The following is a 20,336-nucleotide window of genomic DNA, read 5'->3' as shown; positions in this document are numbered from 1 at the left end:
CTGGGATGGTGGAGTGAATGTGTGCGATACCCAGCCTCTCAAAGCACCTCATGATTACAGATGTGAGAGCTACAGGGTGGTAGTCACTGTGGCATGAAGCCTTAGAGTTCTTGGGAACAGGAATGATGGTGGTCATATTAAAACATGTGGAGATTACAGACTGGGACAAGGAGAGGTTGAAAATCACCGTGAATATGCCTTCCAGCTGTTCTACGCATGCTCTGAGAACGCACCCTGGAATACCGTCGGGGCCTGCGGCCTTGCGGGTGATGACCTGATTAAAGACCCTTCTCACGTTGGCCTAGGAGAGCGAGATCACCCAGTCCTCTGGGTCGGTGACGGCGCTCACGCCCGGCTTGATGTTGTTGTTGTCAAAGCGTGCATAAAATGCATTGTGTTCGTCTGGTAGAGAGGCATACAGTAGCTGCTGCTAGAATGCATACAGTAGCTGCTGCTAGACCTGCATTCACTGGGCTCAGTCTGTTATTCACTGGGCTCAGTCTGTTATTCACTGGGCCCAGTCTGTTATTTACTGGGCTCTGTCTGTTATTCACTGGGCTCAGTCTGTTATTCACTGGGCTCAGTCTGTTATTCACTGGGCCCAGTCTGTTATTCACTGGGCTCAGTCTGTTCTTCACTGGGCTCTGTCTGTTATTCACTGGGCTCAGTCTGTTATTCACTGGGCTCAGTCTGTTATTCACTGGGCCCAGTCTGTTATTCACTGAGCTCAGTCTGTTCTTCACTGGGCTCAGTCTGTTCTTCACTAGGCTCCGTCTGTTATTCACTGGGCTCCGTCTGTTAGTCACTGGGCTCCGTCTGTTATTCACTAGGCTCAGTCTGTTATTCACTGGGCCCAGTCTGTTATTCACTGGGCTCAGTCTGTTATTCACTGGGCTCAGTCTGTTATTCACTGGGCTCAGTCTGTTCTTCACTGGGCTCAGTCTGTTCTTCACTAGGCTCAGTCTGTTATTCACTGGGCTCAGTCTGTTCTTCACTGGGCTCAGTCTGTTATTCACTGGGCTCAGTCTGTTATTCACTGGGCTCAGTCTGTTATTCACTGGGCTCAGTCTGTTCTTCACTGGGCTCAGTCTGTTATTCACTGGGCTCAGTCTGTTATTCACTGGGCTCAGTCTGTTCTTCCTGGCTCCGTCTGTTATTCACTGGGCCCAGTCTGTTATTCACTGGGCTCAGTCTGTTATTCACTGGGCTCAGTCTGTTATTCACTGGGCTCAGTCTGTTCTTCACTGGGCTCAGTCTGTTATTCACTGGGCTCAGTATGTTCTTCCTGGCTCCGTCTGTTATTCACTAGGCTCAGTCTGTTATTCACTGGGCTCAGTCTATTCTTCCTGGCTCTGTCTGTTATTCACTGGGCTCAGTCTGTTATTCACTGGGCTCAGTCTGTTATTCACTGGGCTCAGTCTGTTATTCACTGGGCTCAGTCTGTTCTTCCTGGCTCCGTCTGTTATTCACTAGGCTCAGTCTGTTATTCACTGGGCTCAGTCTGTTATTCACTGGGCTCAGTCTGTTATTCACTGGGCTCAGTCTGTTATTCACTGGGCTCAGTATGTTCTTCCTGGCTCCGTCTGTTATTCACTAGGCTCAGTCTGTTATTCACTGGGCTCAGTCTGTTATTCACTGGGCTCCGTCTGTTATTCACTGGTCTCCGTCTGTTATTCACTGGGCTCCGTCTGCTATTCACTGGGCTCCGTCTGTTCTTCACTGGGCTCAGTCTGTTATTCACTGGGCTCAGTATGTTCTTCCTGGCTCCGTCTGTTATTCACTAGGCTCAGTCTGTTATTCACTGGGCTCAGTCTGTTATTCACTGGGCCCAGTCTGTTATTCACTGGGCTCAGTCTGTTCTTCACTGGGCTCCGTCTGTTATTCACTGGGCTCAGTCTGTTATTCACTGGGCTCAGTCTGTTATTCACTGGGCCCAGTCTGTTATTTACTGGGCTCTGTCTGTTATTCACTGGGCTCAGTCTGTTATTCACTGGGCTCAGTCTGTTATTCACTGGGCCCAGTCTGTTATTCACTGGGCTCAGTCTGTTCTTCACTGGGCTCTGTCTGTTATTCACTGGGCTCAGTCTGTTATTCACTGGGCTCAGTCTGTTATTCACTAGGCCCAGTCTGTTATTCACTGAGCTCAGTCTGTTCTTCACTGGGCTCAGTCTGTTCTTCACTAGGCTCCGTCTGTTATTCACTGGGCTCCGTCTGTTAGTCACTGGGCTCCGTCTGTTATTCACTGGGCCCAGTCTGTTATTCACTGGGCCCAGTCTGTTATTCACTGGGCTCAGTCTGTTATTCACTGGGCTCAGTCTGTTATTCACTGGGCTCAGTCTGTTCTTCACTGGGCTCAGTCTGTTCTTCACTAGGCTCAGTCTGTTATTCACTGGGCTCAGTCTGTTCTTCACTGGGCTCAGTCTGTTATTCACTGGGCTCAGTCTGTTATTCACTGGGCTCAGTCTGTTATTCACTGGGCTCAGTCTGTTCTTCACTAGGCTCAGTCTGTTATTCACTGGGCTCAGTCTGTTCTTCACTGGGCTCAGTCTGTTATTCACTGGGCTCAGTCTGTTATTCACTGGGCTCAGTCTGTTCTTCCTGGCTCCGTCTGTTATTCACTGGGCCCAGTCTGTTATTCACTGGGCTCAGTCTGTTATTCACTGGGCTCAGTCTGTTATTCACTGGGCTCAGTCTGTTCTTCACTGGGCTCAGTCTGTTATTCACTGGGCTCAGTATGTTCTTCCTGGCTCCGTCTGTTATTCACTAGGCTCAGTCTGTTATTCACTGGGCTCAGTCTATTCTTCCTGGCTCTGTCTGTTATTCACTGGGCTCAGTCTGTTATTCACTGGGCTCAGTCTGTTATTCACTGGGCTCAGTCTGTTATTCACTGGGCTCAGTCTGTTCTTCCTGGCTCCGTCTGTTATTCACTAGGCTCAGTCTGTTATTCACTGGGCTCAGTCTGTTATTCACTGGGCTCAGTCTGTTATTCACTGGGCTCAGTCTGTTATTCACTGGGCTCAGTATGTTCTTCCTGGCTCCGTCTGTTATTCACTAGGCTCAGTCTGTTATTCACTGGGCTCAGTCTGTTATTCACTGGGCTCCGTCTGTTATTCACTGGTCTCCGTCTGTTATTCACTGGGCTCCGTCTGCTATTCACTGGGCTCCGTCTGTTCTTCACTGGGCTCAGTCTGTTATTCACTGGGCTCAGTATGTTCTTCCTGGCTCCGTCTGTTATTCACTAGGCTCAGTCTGTTATTCACTGGGCTCAGTCTGTTATTCACTGGGCCCAGTCTGTTATTCACTGGGCTCAGTCTGTTCTTCACTGGGCTCCGTCTGTTATTCACTGGGCTCAGTCTGTTATTCACTGGGCTCAGTCTGTTATTCACTGGGCCCAGTCTGTTATTCACTGAGCTCAGTCTGTTCTTCACTGGGCTCAGTCTGTTCTTCACTAGGCTCCGTCTGTTATTCACTGGGCTCCGTCTGTTAGTCACTGGGCTCCGTCTGTTATTCACTAGGCTCAGTCTGTTATTCACTGGGCCCAGTCTGTTATTCACTGGGCTCAGTCTGTTATTCACTGGGCTCAGTCTGTTCTTCACTGGGCTCAGTCTGTTCTTCACTGGGCTCAGTCTGTTATTCACTGGGCTCAGTCTGTTATTCACTGGGCTCAGTCTGTTCTTCACTAGGCTCAGTCTGTTATTCACTGGGCTCAGTCTGTTCTTCACTGGGCTCAGTCTGTTATTCACTGGGCTCAGTCTGTTATTCACTGGGCTCAGTCTGTTCTTCCTGGCTCCGTCTGTTATTCACTGGGCTCAGTCTGTTCTTCACTGGGCTCAGTCTGTTATTCACTGGGCCCAGTCTGTTATTCACTGGGCTCAGTCTGTTATTCACTGGGCTCAGTCTGTTATTCACTGGGCTCAGTCTGTTCTTCACTGGGCTCAGTCTGTTATTCACTGGGCTCAGTATGTTCTTCCTGGCTCCGTCTGTTATTCACTAGGCTCAGTCTGTTATTCACTGGGCTCAGTCTATTCTTCCTGGCTCTGTCTGTTATTCACTGGGCTCAGTCTGTTATTCACTGGGCTCAGTCTGTTATTCACTGGGCTCAGTCTGTTATTCACTGGGCTCAGTATGTTCTTCCTGGCTCCGTCTGTTATTCACTAGGCTCAGTCTGTTATTCACTGGGCTCAGTCTGTTATTCACTGGGCTCAGTCTGTTATTCACTGGGCTCAGTCTGTTATTCACTGGGCTCAGTCTGTTCTTCCTGGCTCCGTCTGTTATTCACTGGGCTCAGTCTGTTATTCACTGGGCTCCGTCTGTTCTTCACTGGGCTCAGTCTGTTATTCACTGGGCTCAGTATGTTCTTCCTGGCTCCGTCTGTTATTCACTAGGCTCAGTCTGTTATTCACTGGGCTCAGTCTGTTATTCACTGGGCTCAGTATGTTCTTCCTGGCTCCGTCTGTTATTCACTAGGCTCAGTCTGTTATTCACTGGGCGCAGTCTGTTATTCACTGGGCTCAGTCTGTTCTTCACTGGGCTCAGTCTGTTATTCACTGGGCTCAGTATGTTATTCCTGGCTCCGTCTGTTATTCACTGGGCTCAGTCTGTTATTCACTGGGCTCAGTCTGTTCTTCCTGGCTCAGTCTGTTATTCACTGGGCTCAGTCTGTTATTCACTGGGCTCAGTCTGTTATTCACTAGACTCAGTCTGTTATTCACTGGGCTCAGTATGTTATTCACTGGGCTCCGTCTGTTATTCACTGGGCTCAGTCTGTTATTCACTGGGCTCCGTCTGTTATTCACTGGGCTCCGTCTGTTATTCACTGGGCTCAGTCGGTTATTCACTGGGCTCACTCGGTTATTCACTGGGCTCAGTCTGTTATTCACTGGGCTCAGTATGTTATTCACTGGGCTCAGTATGTTCTTCCTGGCTCCGTCTGTTATTCACTAGGCTCAGTCTGTTATTCACTGGGCGCAGTCTGTTATTCACTGGGCTCAGTCTGTTCTTCCTGGCTCCGTCTGTTATTCACTGGGCTCCGTCTGTTATTCACTGGGCTCAGTCGGTTATTCACTGGGCTCAGTCGGTTATTCACTGGGCTCAGTATGTTCTTCCTGGCTCCGTCTGTTATTCACTAGGCTCAGTCTGTTATTCACTAGGCTCAGTCTGTTATTCACTGGGCTCAGTCTGTTCTTCCTGGCTCCGTCTGTTATTCACTGGGCTCCGTCTGTTATTCACTGGGCTCAGTATGTTATTCACTAGGCTCAGTCTGTTATTCACTAGGCTCAGTCTGTTATTCACTGGGCTCCGTCTGTTAGTCACTGGGCTCCGTCTGTTAGTCACTGGGCTCAGTCTGTTCTTCACTGGGCTCAGTCTGTTATTCACTGGGCTCAGTCTGTTATTCACTGGGCCCAGTCTGTTATTCACTATTCACTGGGCCCAGTCTGTTATTCACTGGGCTCAGTCTGTTCTTCCTGGCTCAGTACTGTGTAGTGTACAGTAGCAGTGTGGTAAGTGGAGGAAACCCAATACTATCAGAGCGTCTGCTAAATGACTAAAATGTAAATGTAAAAATGTTAGCAAGTTCAGCCCAGTCAATTTAAACTCCCTCAGATCAATAACTCTGTGTTGTTGTTTTTGTCAAACTGCTATGCTTTATCTTGGCCAGGTTGCAGTTGTAAATGAGAACTTGTTCTCAACTGGCCTACCTGGTTAAATAAAGGTGAAATAAAAATACAATAAAATGGAGACGCAGGGCTAATTCAATCTGTCAAGCAGGAATATGCTCCTTGCCTAAGAGAGAGAGAGAGAGAGACAGACAGAGAGACAGAGAGAGAGAGAGAGAGACAGAGAGACAAAGAGAGAGAGACAGAGAGACAGAGAGACAGAGTGTGCCGGCGGCCTTATGACCAGCAGTTCTGCAAGTTCACTATTCTTCTCCCTCTGCACCCCTCACTACCCCTCTACCTCCTTACTACCCCTCTACCCCCTTACTACCCCTCTACCTCCTAACTACCCCCTCTACCTCCTAACTACCCCCTCTACCCCTAACTACCCCCTAACTACCCCCTTTACCCCTAACTACCCCCTCACTACCCCTCTACCTCCTTACTACCCCTCTACCTCCTAACTACCCCCTCTACCCCCTCACTACCCCTCCACCTCCTAACTACCCCTAACTACCCCCTCTACCCCCTAACTACCCCCTTTACCCCCTAACTACCCCCTCACTACCCCTCTACCTCCTTACTACCCCTCTACCTCCTAACTACCCCCTTACCCCTCACTACCCCTCAACCCCCTAACTACCCCCTCTACCCCCTCACTACCCCTCCACCTCCTAACTACCCCTAACTACCCCCTCTACCCCCTAACTACCCCCTTTACCCCCTAACTACCCCCTCACTACCCCTCTACCTCCTTACTACCCCTCTACCTCCTAACTACCCCCTCTACCCCTCACTACCCCTCAACCCCCTAACTACCCCCTCTACCCCCTCACTACCCCTCTACCCCTAACTACCCCCTCTACCCCCTAACTACCCCCTTTACCCCTAACTACCCCCTCACTACCCCTTACCCCCTCACTACCCCCTACCCCCTCACTACTCCCCCACCCCTAACTACCCCTCTACACCCGCACTACCCCCCTACCCCTCTACCCCCTAACTTCCCCCCTACCCCCTCACTACTCCCCAACAACCCATCTACCGCCTCACTACCCCTCTACCCCCAACCCCACACTACCCTCCTAACCCCTTACTCCCCTCTACCCCCAACCCCGCACTACCCTCCTAACCCCTCACTCCCCCCACCCCCTACCCCGCACTACCCTCCTAACCCCTCACTACCCCTCTACCCCCAACCCCGCACTACCCTCCTAACCCCTCACTCCCCCCACCCCCTACCCCGCACTACCCTCCTAACCCCTCACTACCCCTCTAACCCCCTACCCCCTCATTACCCACTACCCTCCTAACCCCTCACTACCCCTCTACCCTCTACCCCGTACTACCCGTCCGGTACCACTTGCTGGAGAGAACAGACTGAGAGAACAGACTGAGAGAACAGACGGAGAGAACAGACTGTTACTTGGGTGGCTGGAGTCTTTGACAATTGTTAGGGCCTTCCTCTGACACCACCCGGTATAGAGGTCCTGGATGGCAGGGAGCTTGACCTCAGTGATGTACCTGGCCGTAGGTACTACCCTCTGTAGCACCTTGCAGTCGAATGCCGGGCAGTTGCCCAACCAAGTGGTGATTCAGCCAGTCAAGATGCTCTCAATGGTGCAGCTGAATATCTTTTTGAGTATCTGAGGGCCCATGCCAAATCTTTTCATCCTCCTGAGGGGAAGAGGCGTTGTCGTGCCCTCTTCACAACCCTGTTGGTGTGTTTGATTCATGATAGGTCCTTAGTGATGTGGACACCAAGGAACTTGAAGCTCTCGACCCGCTCCACTACAGCCCTGTCGATGTGAATGGGGGCGTGCTCAGCTCTCCTTTCCTGTAGTCCACGTTCAGCTCCTTTGTCTTGCTGACTTTGAGGTAGAGGTTGTTGTCCTGGCACCACACTGCCAGGTCTCTGACCGCCTCACTGTACGCTGTCACATCATCGTGTCATTTTGGTAATGTTCTAGGAACGTTCTCCAACTGGTTTATATTGGGAATGTTCTCAAATAGTTCAGAGAACGTTAACAAACAACGTTCTTCTGTGAGAATTTCAGTACTTCAGTGTAACATTTCCAACAGGTTTCCTCATGGTTCTATTTAAAGTCATGTTCTCAAATTGTTCAGAGAACATTAAGAAAAAAATCCATAAAAACCACAAGAAAACTTTAGTAACATTCAGAGAACGTTCTAAGAATGTTATTTAAAAACATATATATTCCGTTCTCAGCATCAACAAAACTCTCTCTATCCTCCATCTTGTTAAGTGTCTTCAGGTGTGTTGGCCGTGTTGGCTGATCTTAATGAGTGCTTGTTTCCTTTGAAATGGCTTCTTTTGAATAGACTAAAATGAACAGCTTTATATGAGTAAAAAACATGGCATGCTAACTCCATCCTGGTGGTGGTGCAATAATTCCATGGACAGTGAATTAAACATAATAAGTTTGAATCTCACTGACACCGTGCCCTAATAATAAAGAAATGTATCTGCATGATTAATGCCTAAGAAAATTAGTTCAAAACACTTAGCAGTCTTATTGAAAGATGTTCTCAGAATGTTATTTAATTACCTTCAAATAACCTACCATTTTTGTTCTCAGAACGTTAATAAATCCTTCCAGAAAAACTTTCAGCAACCATAGTAGTAAAACATTCTCAGAACCTCCCTGCAACCATAGTAAAACATTCTCAGAACCTCCCTGCAACCATAGTAAAACATTTTCAGAACCTCCCTGCAACCATAGTAAAACATTCTCAGAACCTCCCTGCAACCATAGTAGTAAAACATTCTCAGAACCTCCCTGGAACCATAGTAAAACATTCTCAGAACCTCCCTGGAACCATAGTAAAACATTCTCAGAACCATAGTAAAACATTCTCAGAACCTCCCTGCTACCTATAAATGTATGTTCCCAGAGCAAGCGAAACATTCACTTCCGTTTAAAAACCTTTCAGTTTTACCAGTCGTATGGCTTCGTTCCCAGAACCAATGGGTAACCAAAAACGTACTTTCTCACAACTTCCTAGGATCCAAATGTGCTAGATGGGACACACAAAAATGTGCGCACACACACCCGCGCACACAGACACACTGATGGGGTGTGTCTGTGCAAACCACCAGTGTGCGGTGTGCCATATACAGTGGGGGGAAAAAGTATTTAGTCAGCCACCAATTGTGCAAGTTCTCCCACTTAAAAAGATGAGAGAGGCCTGTAATTGTCATCATAGGTACACGTCAACAATGACAGACAAAATGAGAAAAGAAAATCCAGAAAATCACATTGTAGGATTTTTAATGAATTTATTTGCAAATTATGGTGGAAAATAAGTATTTGGTCACCTACAAACAAGCAAGATTTCTGGCTCTCACAGACCTGTAACTTCTTCTTTAAGAGGCTCCTCTGTCCTCCACTCGTTACCTGTATTAATGGCACCTGTTTGAACTTGTTATCAGTATAAAAGACACCTGTCCACAACCTCAAACAGTCACACTCCAAACTCCACTATGGCCAAGACCAAAGAGCTGTCAAAGGACACCAGAAACAAAATTGTAGACCTGCACCAGGCTGGGAAGACTGAATCTGCAATAGGTAAGCAGCTTGGTTTGAAGAAATCAACTGTGGGAGCAATTATTAGGAAATGGAAGACATACAAGACCACTGATAATCTCCCTCGATCTGGGGCTCCACGCAAGATCACACCCCGTGGGGTCAAAATGATCACAAGAACAGTGAGCAAAAATCCCAGAACCACATGGGGGGACCTAGTGAATGACCTGCAGAGAGCTGGGACCAAAGTAACAAAGCCTACCATCAGTAACACACTACGCCGCCAGGGACTCAAATCCTGCAGTGCCAGACGTGTCCCCCTGCTTAAGCCAGTACATGTCCAGGCCCGTCTGAAGTTTGCTAGAGAGCATTTGGATGATCCAGAAGAGGATTGGGAGAATGTCATATGGTCAGATGAAACCAAAATATAACTTTTTGGTAAAAACTCAACTCGTCGTGTTTGGAGGACAAAGAATGCTGAGTTGCATCCAAAGAACACCATACCTACTGTGAAGCATGGGGGTGGAAACATCATGCTTTGGGGCTGTTTTTCTGCAAAGGGACCAGGACGACTGATCCGTGTAAAGGAAAGAATGAATGGGGCCATGTATCGTGAGATTGTGAGTGAAAACCTCCTTCCATCAGCAAGGGCATTGAAGATGAAACGTGGCTGGGTCTTTCAGCATGACAATGATCCCAAACACACCGCCCGGGCAACGAAGGAGTGGCTTCGCAAGAAGCATTTCAAGGTCCTGGAGTGGCCTAGCCAGTCTCCAGATCTCAACCCCATAGAAAATCTTTGGAGGGAGTTGAAAGTCCGTGTTGCCCAGCGACAGCCCCAAAACATCACTGCTCTAGAGGAGATCTGCATGGAGGAATGGGCCAAAATACCAGCAACAGTGTGTGAAAACCTTGTGAAGACTTACAGAAAACGTTTGACCTGTGTCATTGCCAACAAAGGGTATATAACAAAGTATTGAGATAAACTTTTGTTATTGACCAAATACTTATTTTCCACCATAATTTGCAAATAAATTAATAAAAAATCCTACAATGTGATTTTCTGGAATGTTTTTCTAATTTTGTCTGTCATTGTTGACGTGTACCTATGATGAAAGTTACAGGCCTCTCTCATCTTTTTAAGTGGGAGAACTTGCACAATTGGTGGCTGACTAAATACTTTTTCCCCCCACTGTATATGTTAATTAACTGCATATAAAAATGCCCCACCTCTCCCTCCAGACCCACTAGGCCCATACCATCCAACTGTAGAGATGGTTTCAGAGGCAGCCTCTTTCTGTGATTTCATGATAAAACACAGACATGCAGTACATACAGACCATATTCATATACACTACCGGTCAAAAGTTTTAGAACACCTACTCGTTCAAGCGTTTTTTCTTTTTACTATTTTCCACGTTGTAGAATAATAGTGAAGACATCAAAACTATGAAATAACACATCTGGAATCATGTAGTAAACAAAAAATGTTAAACAAATCAAAATATATTTTATATTTGAGATTCTTCAAAAAGCCACTTTGCCTTGATGACAACTTTGCACACTCGTGGCATTCTCTAAACCAACTTCATGAGGTAGTCACCTGGAATGCATTTAAATTAACAGGTGTGCCTTCTTAAAAAGACGATACGCCATCCCATCTGGTTTGGGCTTAGTGGGACTATCATTTTTTTTTAACAGGACAATGACCCAACACACCTCCAAGCTGTGTAAGGGCTATTTGACCAAGAAGGAGAGTGATGGAGTGCTGCATCAGATGACCTGCCATCCACAATCCCCTGACCTCAACCAAATTGAGATGGTTTGGGATGAGTCGGACCGCAGAGAGAAGGAAAAGCAGCCAATAAGTGCTCAGCATACATGGGATCTCCTTCAAGACTGCTGGAAAAGCATTCCAGGTGAAGCTGGTTGAGAGAATGCCAAGAGTGTGCAAAGCTGTCATCAAGGCAAAGGGTGGCTATTTGAAGAATCTCAAATATAAAATATATTTAGAATTGTTTACCACATTTTTGGTTACTACATGTTTCCATATGTGTTATTTCATAGTTTTGATGTCTTCACTATTATTCTACAATGTAGAAAGTAGTAAAAATAAAGAGAATCACTTGAATGAGTAGGTGCTTCCAAACTTTTGGCTGGTACTGTACAGTATATACAGTGCCTTCGGAATGTATTCAGACCACTTGACTTTTTCCACATGTTGTTACGTTTCAGCATTATTCTAAAATGGATTAAATAAAAATCCTCAGCAATCGACACACAATACCCCATGATGACGAAGCGAAAACAGTTTGTTTGTACATTTATAATTAAAAAAAATAGAAATACCTTATCTACATAACTATTCAGACCCTTTGCTATGAGACTCGAAATTGAGCTCAGGTGCATCCTGTTTCCATTGATCATCCTTGAGATGTTTGGTCAACTTGATTGGAGTCCACCTGTGGTAAATTCAATTGATTGGACATGATTTGGAAAGGCACACAAACACCTGTCTATATAAGGCCCAACAGTTGACAGTGCATGTCAGAGCAAAAACCAAGCCATGAGGTCAAAGGAATTGTCCGTAGAGCTCTGATACAGGATTGTGTTGAGGCAAAGATCTGGGGAAGGGTACCAAAACATTTCTGCAGCATTAGAAGGTCCCCAAGAACACAGTGGCTTCCATCATTCTTAAATGGAAGAAGTTTGGAACCTCCAAGACTCTTCCTACAGCTGGCCGCCCGGCCGAACTAAGCAATCGGGGGAGAAGGGCCTTGGTAAGGGAGGGGACCAAGAACCAGATGGTCACTCTGACAGAGCTCAAGAATTCCTCTGTGTAGACCTTATATAGGTGTGTGCCTTTCCAAATCATGTGCAATCAATTGAATTTACTACAGGTGGACTCCAATCAAGTTCTAGAAACATCTCAAGGATGATTAATGGAAACAGGATGCACCTGAGCTCAATTTCGAGTTACATAGCAAACGGTCTGAATACTTATGTCAATAAGATATTTCTGTTTTTTATTGTTAATAAATTAGCAAAAATGTCTAAAAATCTGTTTTGGCTTTGTCATTATGGGGTATTGTGTGTAGATTGCTGAGGATTTAAAATACAATCAATTTTAGAATAAGACTATAATGTAACAAAATGTGGTAAAAGGGAAGGGTCTGAATACTTTCCAAATGCACTGTATATATATGATTTTTCAATGACTACCTCATCTCTGTGCCCCACACATACAATTATCTGTAAGGTCCCTTAGTCGAGCAGTACATTTCAAACGCAGACTCAATCACAAAGACCAGGGAGGTTTTCCAATGACTCGCAAAGAAGGGCACCTATTGGTAGATGTGTAAAATAAAAAAAAGCAGACATTGAATATACCTTTGAGCATGGTCACTAAGATCCCATGGTACATAAGAGTAGGGGTGTTAACCCTGGTGTCCTGACTCTCTGTGGTCACTAAGATCCCATGGTACATAAGAGTAGGGGTGTTAACTCTGGTGTCTTGGCTAAATTCCCAATCTGGCCCTCATACCATCCTGGTCACCTAATTATCCCCAGCTTCCAATTGGCTCATTCATCCCCCTCCCTGTAACTATGCCCCAGGTTGTTGCTGAAAATGAGAATGTGTTCTCAATCAACATACCTGGTAAAATAAGGATAAAATAAAAATGAATAAATAAATGATGAGGTTATTAATTACACTTTGGATCGTGTATCAATGTATCACCCAGTCATTACAAAGATACAGGCGTCCTTCCTAACTCAGTTGCCGGAGAGGGAAAAAAACACTTAGGGATTTCACCGTGAGGCCAAAGGTGCTTTTAAAACGGTTACAGAGTTTAATGGCTGTGATAGCAGAAAACTGAGGATGGATCAACAACAATAGAGTTACTCCACAATACTAACCTAAATGACAGGGTGAAAAGAAGGAAGCCTCTACAGAATACAAATATTCCAAAACATATGAGGTGACTCCAATTTGTTTGTGTGTGTGTGTGTGTGTGTGTGTGTGTGTGTGTGTGTGTGTGTGTGTGTGTGTGTGTGTGTGTGTGTGTGTGTGTGTGTGTGTGTGTGTGTGTGTGTGTGTGTGTGTGTGTGTGTGTGTGTGTCACAACATCAGGGTCACATTCTCCCTCTAACCTCTACTGTGGTTAGAACCCCAGAAACCAGGTGTACACCCCCACCTACTGGCCTGATCCTGAATCACACCTACTGGCCTGGTCCAGAACCACACCTACCTACTGGCCTGATCCAGAACCACACCTATCTACTGGCCTGATCCAGAACCACACCTACCTACTGGCCTGGTCCAGAACCACAGCTACCTACAGGCCTGATCCAGAAACACACCTACCTACTAGCCTGATCCAGAACCCCACCTACCTACTGGCCTGATCCAGAACCCCACCTACCTACTGGCCTGGTCACGAACCTCACCTACCTACTGGCCTGATCCAGAACCACACCTACCTACTGGCCTGATCCAGAACCACACCTACCTACTGGCCTGGTCCAGAACCACAGCTACCTACAGGCCTGATCCAGAAACACACCTACCTACTGGCCTGATCCAGAACCCCACCTACCTACTGGCCTGATCCAGAACCACACCTACCTACTGGCCTGATCCAGAACCTCACCTACTTACTGGCCTGATCCAGAACCACACCTACCTACTGGCCTGATCCTGAACCACATCCACCTACTGGCCTGGTCCAGAACCACACCTACCTACTGGCCTGATCCTGAACCACATCCACCTACTGGCCTGGTACAGAACCACACCTACCTACTGGCCTGATCCAGAACCACACCTACCTACTGGCCTGGTCCAGAATCACACCTACCTACTGGCCTGGTCCAGAACCACACCTACCTACTGGCCTGATCCTGAACCACATCCACCTACTGGCCTGGTACAGAACCACACCTACCTACTGGCCTGATCCTGAACCACACCTACCTACTGGCCTGATCCAGAACCACACCTACCTACTGGCCTGATCCAGAACCCCACCTACCTACTGGCCTGATCCAGAACCACACCTACCTACTGGCCTGATCCAGAACCCCACCTACCTACTGGCCTGATCCAGAACCACACCTACCTACTGGCCTGATCCAGAACCACACCTACCTACTAGCTTGGTCACGAACCACACCTACCTACTGGCCTGATCCAGAACCACACCTACCTACTGGCCTGATCCTGAACCTCACCTACCTACTGGCCTGGTCCAGAACCACAGCTACCTACTGGCCTGATCCAGAACCACACCTACCTACTGGCCTGATCCAGAACCACACCTACCTACTGGCCTGATCCAGAACCTCACCTACCTACTAGCTTGGTCACGAACCACACCTACCTACTGGCCTGATCCAGAACCTCACCTACCTACTAACTTGGTCACGAACCACACCTACTGGCCTGATACAGAACCACACCTACCTACTGGCCTGATCCAGAACCTCACCTACCTACTAGCTTGGTCACGAACAACACCTACCTACTGGCCTGATCCAGAACCTCACCTACCTACTAGCTTGGTCACGAACCACACCTACCTACTGGCCTGATCCAGAACCTCACCTACCTACTAGCTTGGTCACGAACCACATCCAACACATTGGCCTGGAACCCAGAAGTGCTGAAGCAGCGCTGTTAACTTTGGATTCAATTTCCTTAATGGCAGAATTAATTAGGCTAAACGCTGAGAGAGACTGCTGAAATGGGCCTAATTGCAGAAGCATAGGGGTATAATCACCAAGAATTACATTTCAAAGACCACATTACAATGATGGTCCAATATAACTAAAGTGTTTTTTTAAAGAAAAGACCCTCCAGTATAAGTGATCCAGTTCTAAAATGAATTCTGCACAGTCAATTATTATGATTAGAGAAGCCACATTAACAACTTAAACGTAGAGACTTATTTAAATCTACATTCAACACAAAACAAGAGAGTATTTGGAGAGTTTGAAGTGTGTATTCCACAAACACCATCCAACCCATTGAGCCTTAGCAGAGAGGCGAGCAGAGCGGTGAAAGCACTGAGTCTAAAATTACAAACACAGTCCCTGGAGTCAAGAGCTTAAATACAGCTCCCCTTAAAGCTCATTACAAAGCCAAAGCAGATCAACAGATCAACTATAAGCACACTAGAAATATCAACACATTCAACTCACACTGATACTAAATGGTAGGGCTAGGACGGTACCTGTATCGCAATATGTTTTCCATGGCAGAAACGAAAACACGAAGCAAACCAAACTCTTTGGTCCTCTAAAAACCTACTGTATGTAAAATATTGTGTGCTATATTATATATATTATATATTATATATATATATATATACTGTAGCTGGGAAAATAAATGCATGTGACTTTGGATGACAACATTATGGATGTTTGTTTCCAACATCAGGGCTGTTTTCCTAAAGAAGATATATCCACTTTGTGTTTTCTTTTCTTTCCGCCCTTACTAACTGGTGACCACTGCTTAGACGGGTTTTCTGGGCCTTCTGAGTAGGGCCACTGACACTAGCAGAACCAGCATAGACAGATAGACAGACAGGAGGGAGAAGAAAAAAACATGTCTTACCTTGACATATTCACCCTGGCTGTCTGCTGGGTCCATGTGGCTGTTTTGAAGAGGACAGAGAGAGTTGTATCAATATATTATTAGTCCAATGTGTGCAGAATGTAGACTGATAACCCTATACTGTGCTATATACAATAAGCATATTCCCCATGGAAGTGCTACAGGGTGTTTAACATGCTTTACATCAGGGGATAAGAGATCACATATCAGGCTTCATCGTGTAGGAGGAGTATGAGCCCTCAATTCTCAAGGGCTCCATAACATTACCACATAATTCACACTTTGCATAGAGAGAGACCAAATGACAAGGCCCCACGGTGGAGCTGGGAGGAGACATACGTTATAGGCCCCACGACGCAGCTGTAGCCCCCACAGTGCAGCTAGATCATATAACCCTGCCAATCAGAGAGGGTAATTACATGCCCACTGAGGACAGAGTTCTAAAACCCTGTTATTTCTCACAGTCCACACACATGCATGCACACATACACACGCTCACACATATATACACACAGCCAAACGCTCACGGACGCACACACACACACACACACACACACACACACCACACACACACACACACTTTAAATGTCCTGGTTCCCACAGCGGAGTTGTATGCCCAGTCAGTCATATTACATTACATTGCAAAGGCCCTATGGCAGAGCTACATTGTACATGTTCACGGTGAAACAAGATCAAAGAGTCCCATGACAGAGCAGAGCAGGGCAGGGCTGGGAATCTGATAGGCCTTGTGGTGGAGGCATGGATCTTGACTGGGAATTTTATATAGGCCCCACGGTGGAGCTTGACTACATTCCACATCATAGGCAAAAAGATAGATTTAGAATTATATAAACTTGGATTTTTCTGCAAGGACATATACAGGATACTACCCACCACAACATAACCTTCACTCCAAATCAAAACTCAAAACCTACAACCTGATTTTGGACAAAATGACATGCTACTGCTACCAAAGATTGTTATTTCCAAGGTCTACACAGCAAATGCACTGGCAAACCAACGATCAGCAAAAGAAGCACAAGAACCCTGAAAACACCATGCGACCTGGATCTGAGTGAGTAATGTTCAGTCTGAAGCTACTTTTAAAGCCAAGAAGAAAAATCAAGTACAATGATATATTTTACTTTATAAGGACTGAATGCTAAATTAAAAGGCTACCAAGCTTGCTAGGACAGAACAGATCCTGCTGCAACTTCAGTTAGCACTGAGGTTTGAAGTGAGAGGTGTCAAAGCCCTTGAGCCCAACAATGGTAGGAGAGTTTCACAGCCTCCCCCACCCAAATGCAGAGGCCTTTGAAGCCCCCTCCATCTGTACAGAGGTCATTACAATACAGTAGCCACTGGATTAATCTCTATTTTGAACTGATAAGCAGTCAGGACACTTCAAATGTAAATTACCTCAATAAGAAACAATATTTTTGAATATTTATCACATCAGAAGATATCCTCCTCGCAATCTCCTAAATACAACGGCCACAGGACAACTTTGTTTGGACGTCGTAAAGGACCATTCGCCGAAACTGAAGAGATATAGCTAGCTAACAACTTCCTTTTCCTCATGGAAAAAAATGGTGGACAGAGACTTGCTAGCTACGTTAGCTGGGATTTTCTACAATGAATCTGCCTCCAGAAATAAAAGCTTCTCCCAAGTGGGTGTGACACCTACTCCCATTGCCTGCTGCACTGCTGCTTGGATTCCACCTGGCGATCTGTTCACCGTCTGCCCTGTCTCCCCCTGTCTGGTACAGTTACAGTGTGTAAAGTACTTAAGTAAAAATACTTGAAAGTACTACTTAAGTAGTAGTTTTTTGTGTATCTGTACTTTACTTTACTATTTATATTTTTGACAAATTTTACTTTTACTTCACTACATTCCTAAATACAATTATGTACTTTTTACTTCATACATTTTCCCTGACACCCAAAAGTACAAGTTACATTTTGAATGCTTAGCAGGACAGGAAAATTGCCTAATTCACACATTTTTCAAGAGAACATCCCTGGTCATCCCTACTGCCCCCTGGGAGATATGTATACGGTCTATAGCTAAAAAAGTAATACTAAGTGTATGTTGTGTAGTAAGCTGTTAGTAGCCCATGTGCCTCACCCTAATAATTTGGTCCCTTTCTCCCTCAAAACTTAGCCTACTGTTCTGGCACATGTAGCCTATAGCCTGTTTTAGAGAAATGTAATCATAGAATATTGTAAGAGCTTTCATTGTGTGCTTGTATGCCTCCTTTATTTATCCTACGGTTCTGACTTGGTATACAGGGAGAGTACTGTAAGAACAGCCTATATTATTATTTTTATTTATTTAACCATCACGGCCGGATGTGATACAGCCTGGATTATGAATTCTGTCGCTGTACATTTCAAGTGCTAAACAAATAGTGATACTGACTATGTTCGTCCTAGCTCGCTCATTAATGTCTTAATCAAAATTACGGATTGCCTCTTATCAACTCGTTGTACATCTCAATTCTCAGTAGAAATCCCATTTGTTTAAGCAAATCAGCCAAACCAGCTCTGTTTTTTGAAAGGCAGTAAATGAGGCTGAATGAACTGTTTTGCTGCCTGACAAGGCTCCGCTGGTATGCAGGTGTAGCAGTGGTAACGATTCACTCAATGGGGTTGAAAAGAAAGCTCTGTTCTTGGGACAGCTTTATGTAGGCCCTAACAGTTTGTGGGCACTGTTTGCCACTGTTATAGTACAATTCATGTATTGTTTAGTGTTGTGTAGTGGCTTTGCTGGCATGCATGTACTTTTTTGTTGTTGTTGAGTTTGCCCCACCAAGATTTACATGCTAAAATCGCCACTGCATACCAGACAGACACTAAGAAAGACACAGTCCCAGCTGGGGTTCCATCTATGGTTCAGTCATCAGTCACTCTTACTATCTCATAAAGTCTCCTACTATAGCCTAGGGTGGTCTAGTGGTCTAAGCCACTGCCTACTGTGAACACATAGTGCAATAGGATGGGTTCACATCTGGCCCACTGCTATCTCTTCTATCTCTCTTCTAACTCTCTATCTAAAACTAAATGTATAAAAACAAATAGTCTCCTACTGCTATGGTAGATAAGTTGGTTGATCACGCACAGCCAATAAAATTAGGCCACCCGTTTACCATGGTTAAGATCAGTTGTGTAAAATACTCAAATAAAAATACTTCATAGTACTACTTAATTCGTTTTATTTGTGTATCTTTCCTTACTTTACTATTTATATTTTGGACAACTTATATTTTTACTTCACTATATTTCTAAAGAAAATCATGTACTTTTTACTCCACACATTTACCATAACACCTAAAAGTACTCATTACATTTTGAATGCTTAGCAGGACAGGAAAATGGTACAATTCACACACTTATCAAGAGAACATCCCAGGTCATTCCTACTTTCTCTGATCTCACTAAACAGACATGCTGTCACACCCTGATCTGTTTCACCTGTCGTTGTGCTCGTCTCCACCCCCCACCAGGTGTCTCCCATCTCCCCTCATTATCCCCTGTGTATTTAAAGCAGTGTTTTCTGTCTGTTGCCAGTTTGTTTTGTTTGTCAAACCTACCATTGGTTTTCCCCTTGCACCTGGCTTTTCTAAAGTTCCTGTTTTGACCATTCTGCCTGCCCTGAGCCGGCCTGTACTTTGTTCCACCACACTGGATTATTGACCTCTGCCTGCCTGCCTGCCCTGACCCTGCCTGCCATTCTGTACTTTGTCACACCACCCTGGATTATTGACCTCTGCCTGCCCTGACCCCGAGACTGCCTGCCGTTCTGTACCTTATGGACTCTGATCTGGATTATTGACCTCTGCCTGCTCTGAGACTGCCTGATGTTCTGTACCTTTTGGACTGAGCTAGATTATTGACCTCTGCCTGCCCTTTGACCTGTCGTTTTGCCTGCCCCCTGTACTAGCATTAAACTTTGGTTACTTTGACAATGTCTGGGTCTTTCCTAAAACGTGATACATGCTTCATTTGTAAATTGTTGGAATGTGCCCATGACTATTGGTAAATTCAAAGAAAATGGTGCTGTCTGCTTTGCTTAATATAAGGAATTTGAAAAGATTTATACTTTACTTTAACTTCTTATACATAAGTATATTTAAAACGAAATACTTTAACTCAAGTAGTATTTTACTGGGTTGCTTTCATGCTTACGTGAGTCATTTTCTGTTAAGGTATTTTTACTCAAGTATGACAATTATGTACTTTTTCCCCCACTGATTAAGGTATGTAACCATGTATATACCCATGCCTCTCTTCCCCTTCCTGTTTACACATTTACATACTTCCACATAAAGAATCCCGTTAATTGTTTACCTTGTTTAAACATCTATGTTTCTCATAGGCAACAGACTATAGTACAACCCCCTACCAAGACAATATAGAACATACATTCCTTTCTGATGTTTTAAACAAATTGCTCCTTAGCAAAGAGCAATTTCTCAAGCAACAATTTAGCTAGGACTGTCTGGGAAGGGAAAA

General features: G+C 45.4%; 1 protein-coding gene and 1 pseudogene across 2 annotated transcripts in view; both read right to left on the bottom strand.

Moving 5' to 3' along the window:
- The window catches only part of LOC106568428 (SH2 domain-containing protein 3C), a 117,026-nt gene that overhangs the window by 73,612 nt on the left and 23,078 nt on the right, over window positions 1-20,336 (bottom strand). For both annotated transcript variants that reach the window (XM_045692535.2, XM_082960534.1), the window contains one exon: window positions 15,822-15,861. In XM_045692535.2, the coding sequence (XP_045548491.2) occupies window positions 15,822-15,861 (40 nt within the window). The remainder of the gene's footprint in view (window positions 1-15,821; window positions 15,862-20,336) is intronic.
- LOC145859985 (uncharacterized) lies at window positions 904-14,118 on the bottom strand (annotated as a pseudogene).

This window comes from Salmo salar, chromosome 13 (assembly GCF_965601325.2).
Source record: "Salmo salar chromosome 13, fSalSal1, whole genome shotgun sequence".
Taxonomy (NCBI): domain Eukaryota; kingdom Metazoa; phylum Chordata; class Actinopteri; order Salmoniformes; family Salmonidae; genus Salmo; species Salmo salar.
The sequence above is the reverse complement of the archived record's forward strand: the minus strand, read 5'-3'. Positions and strand labels throughout refer to the sequence as shown.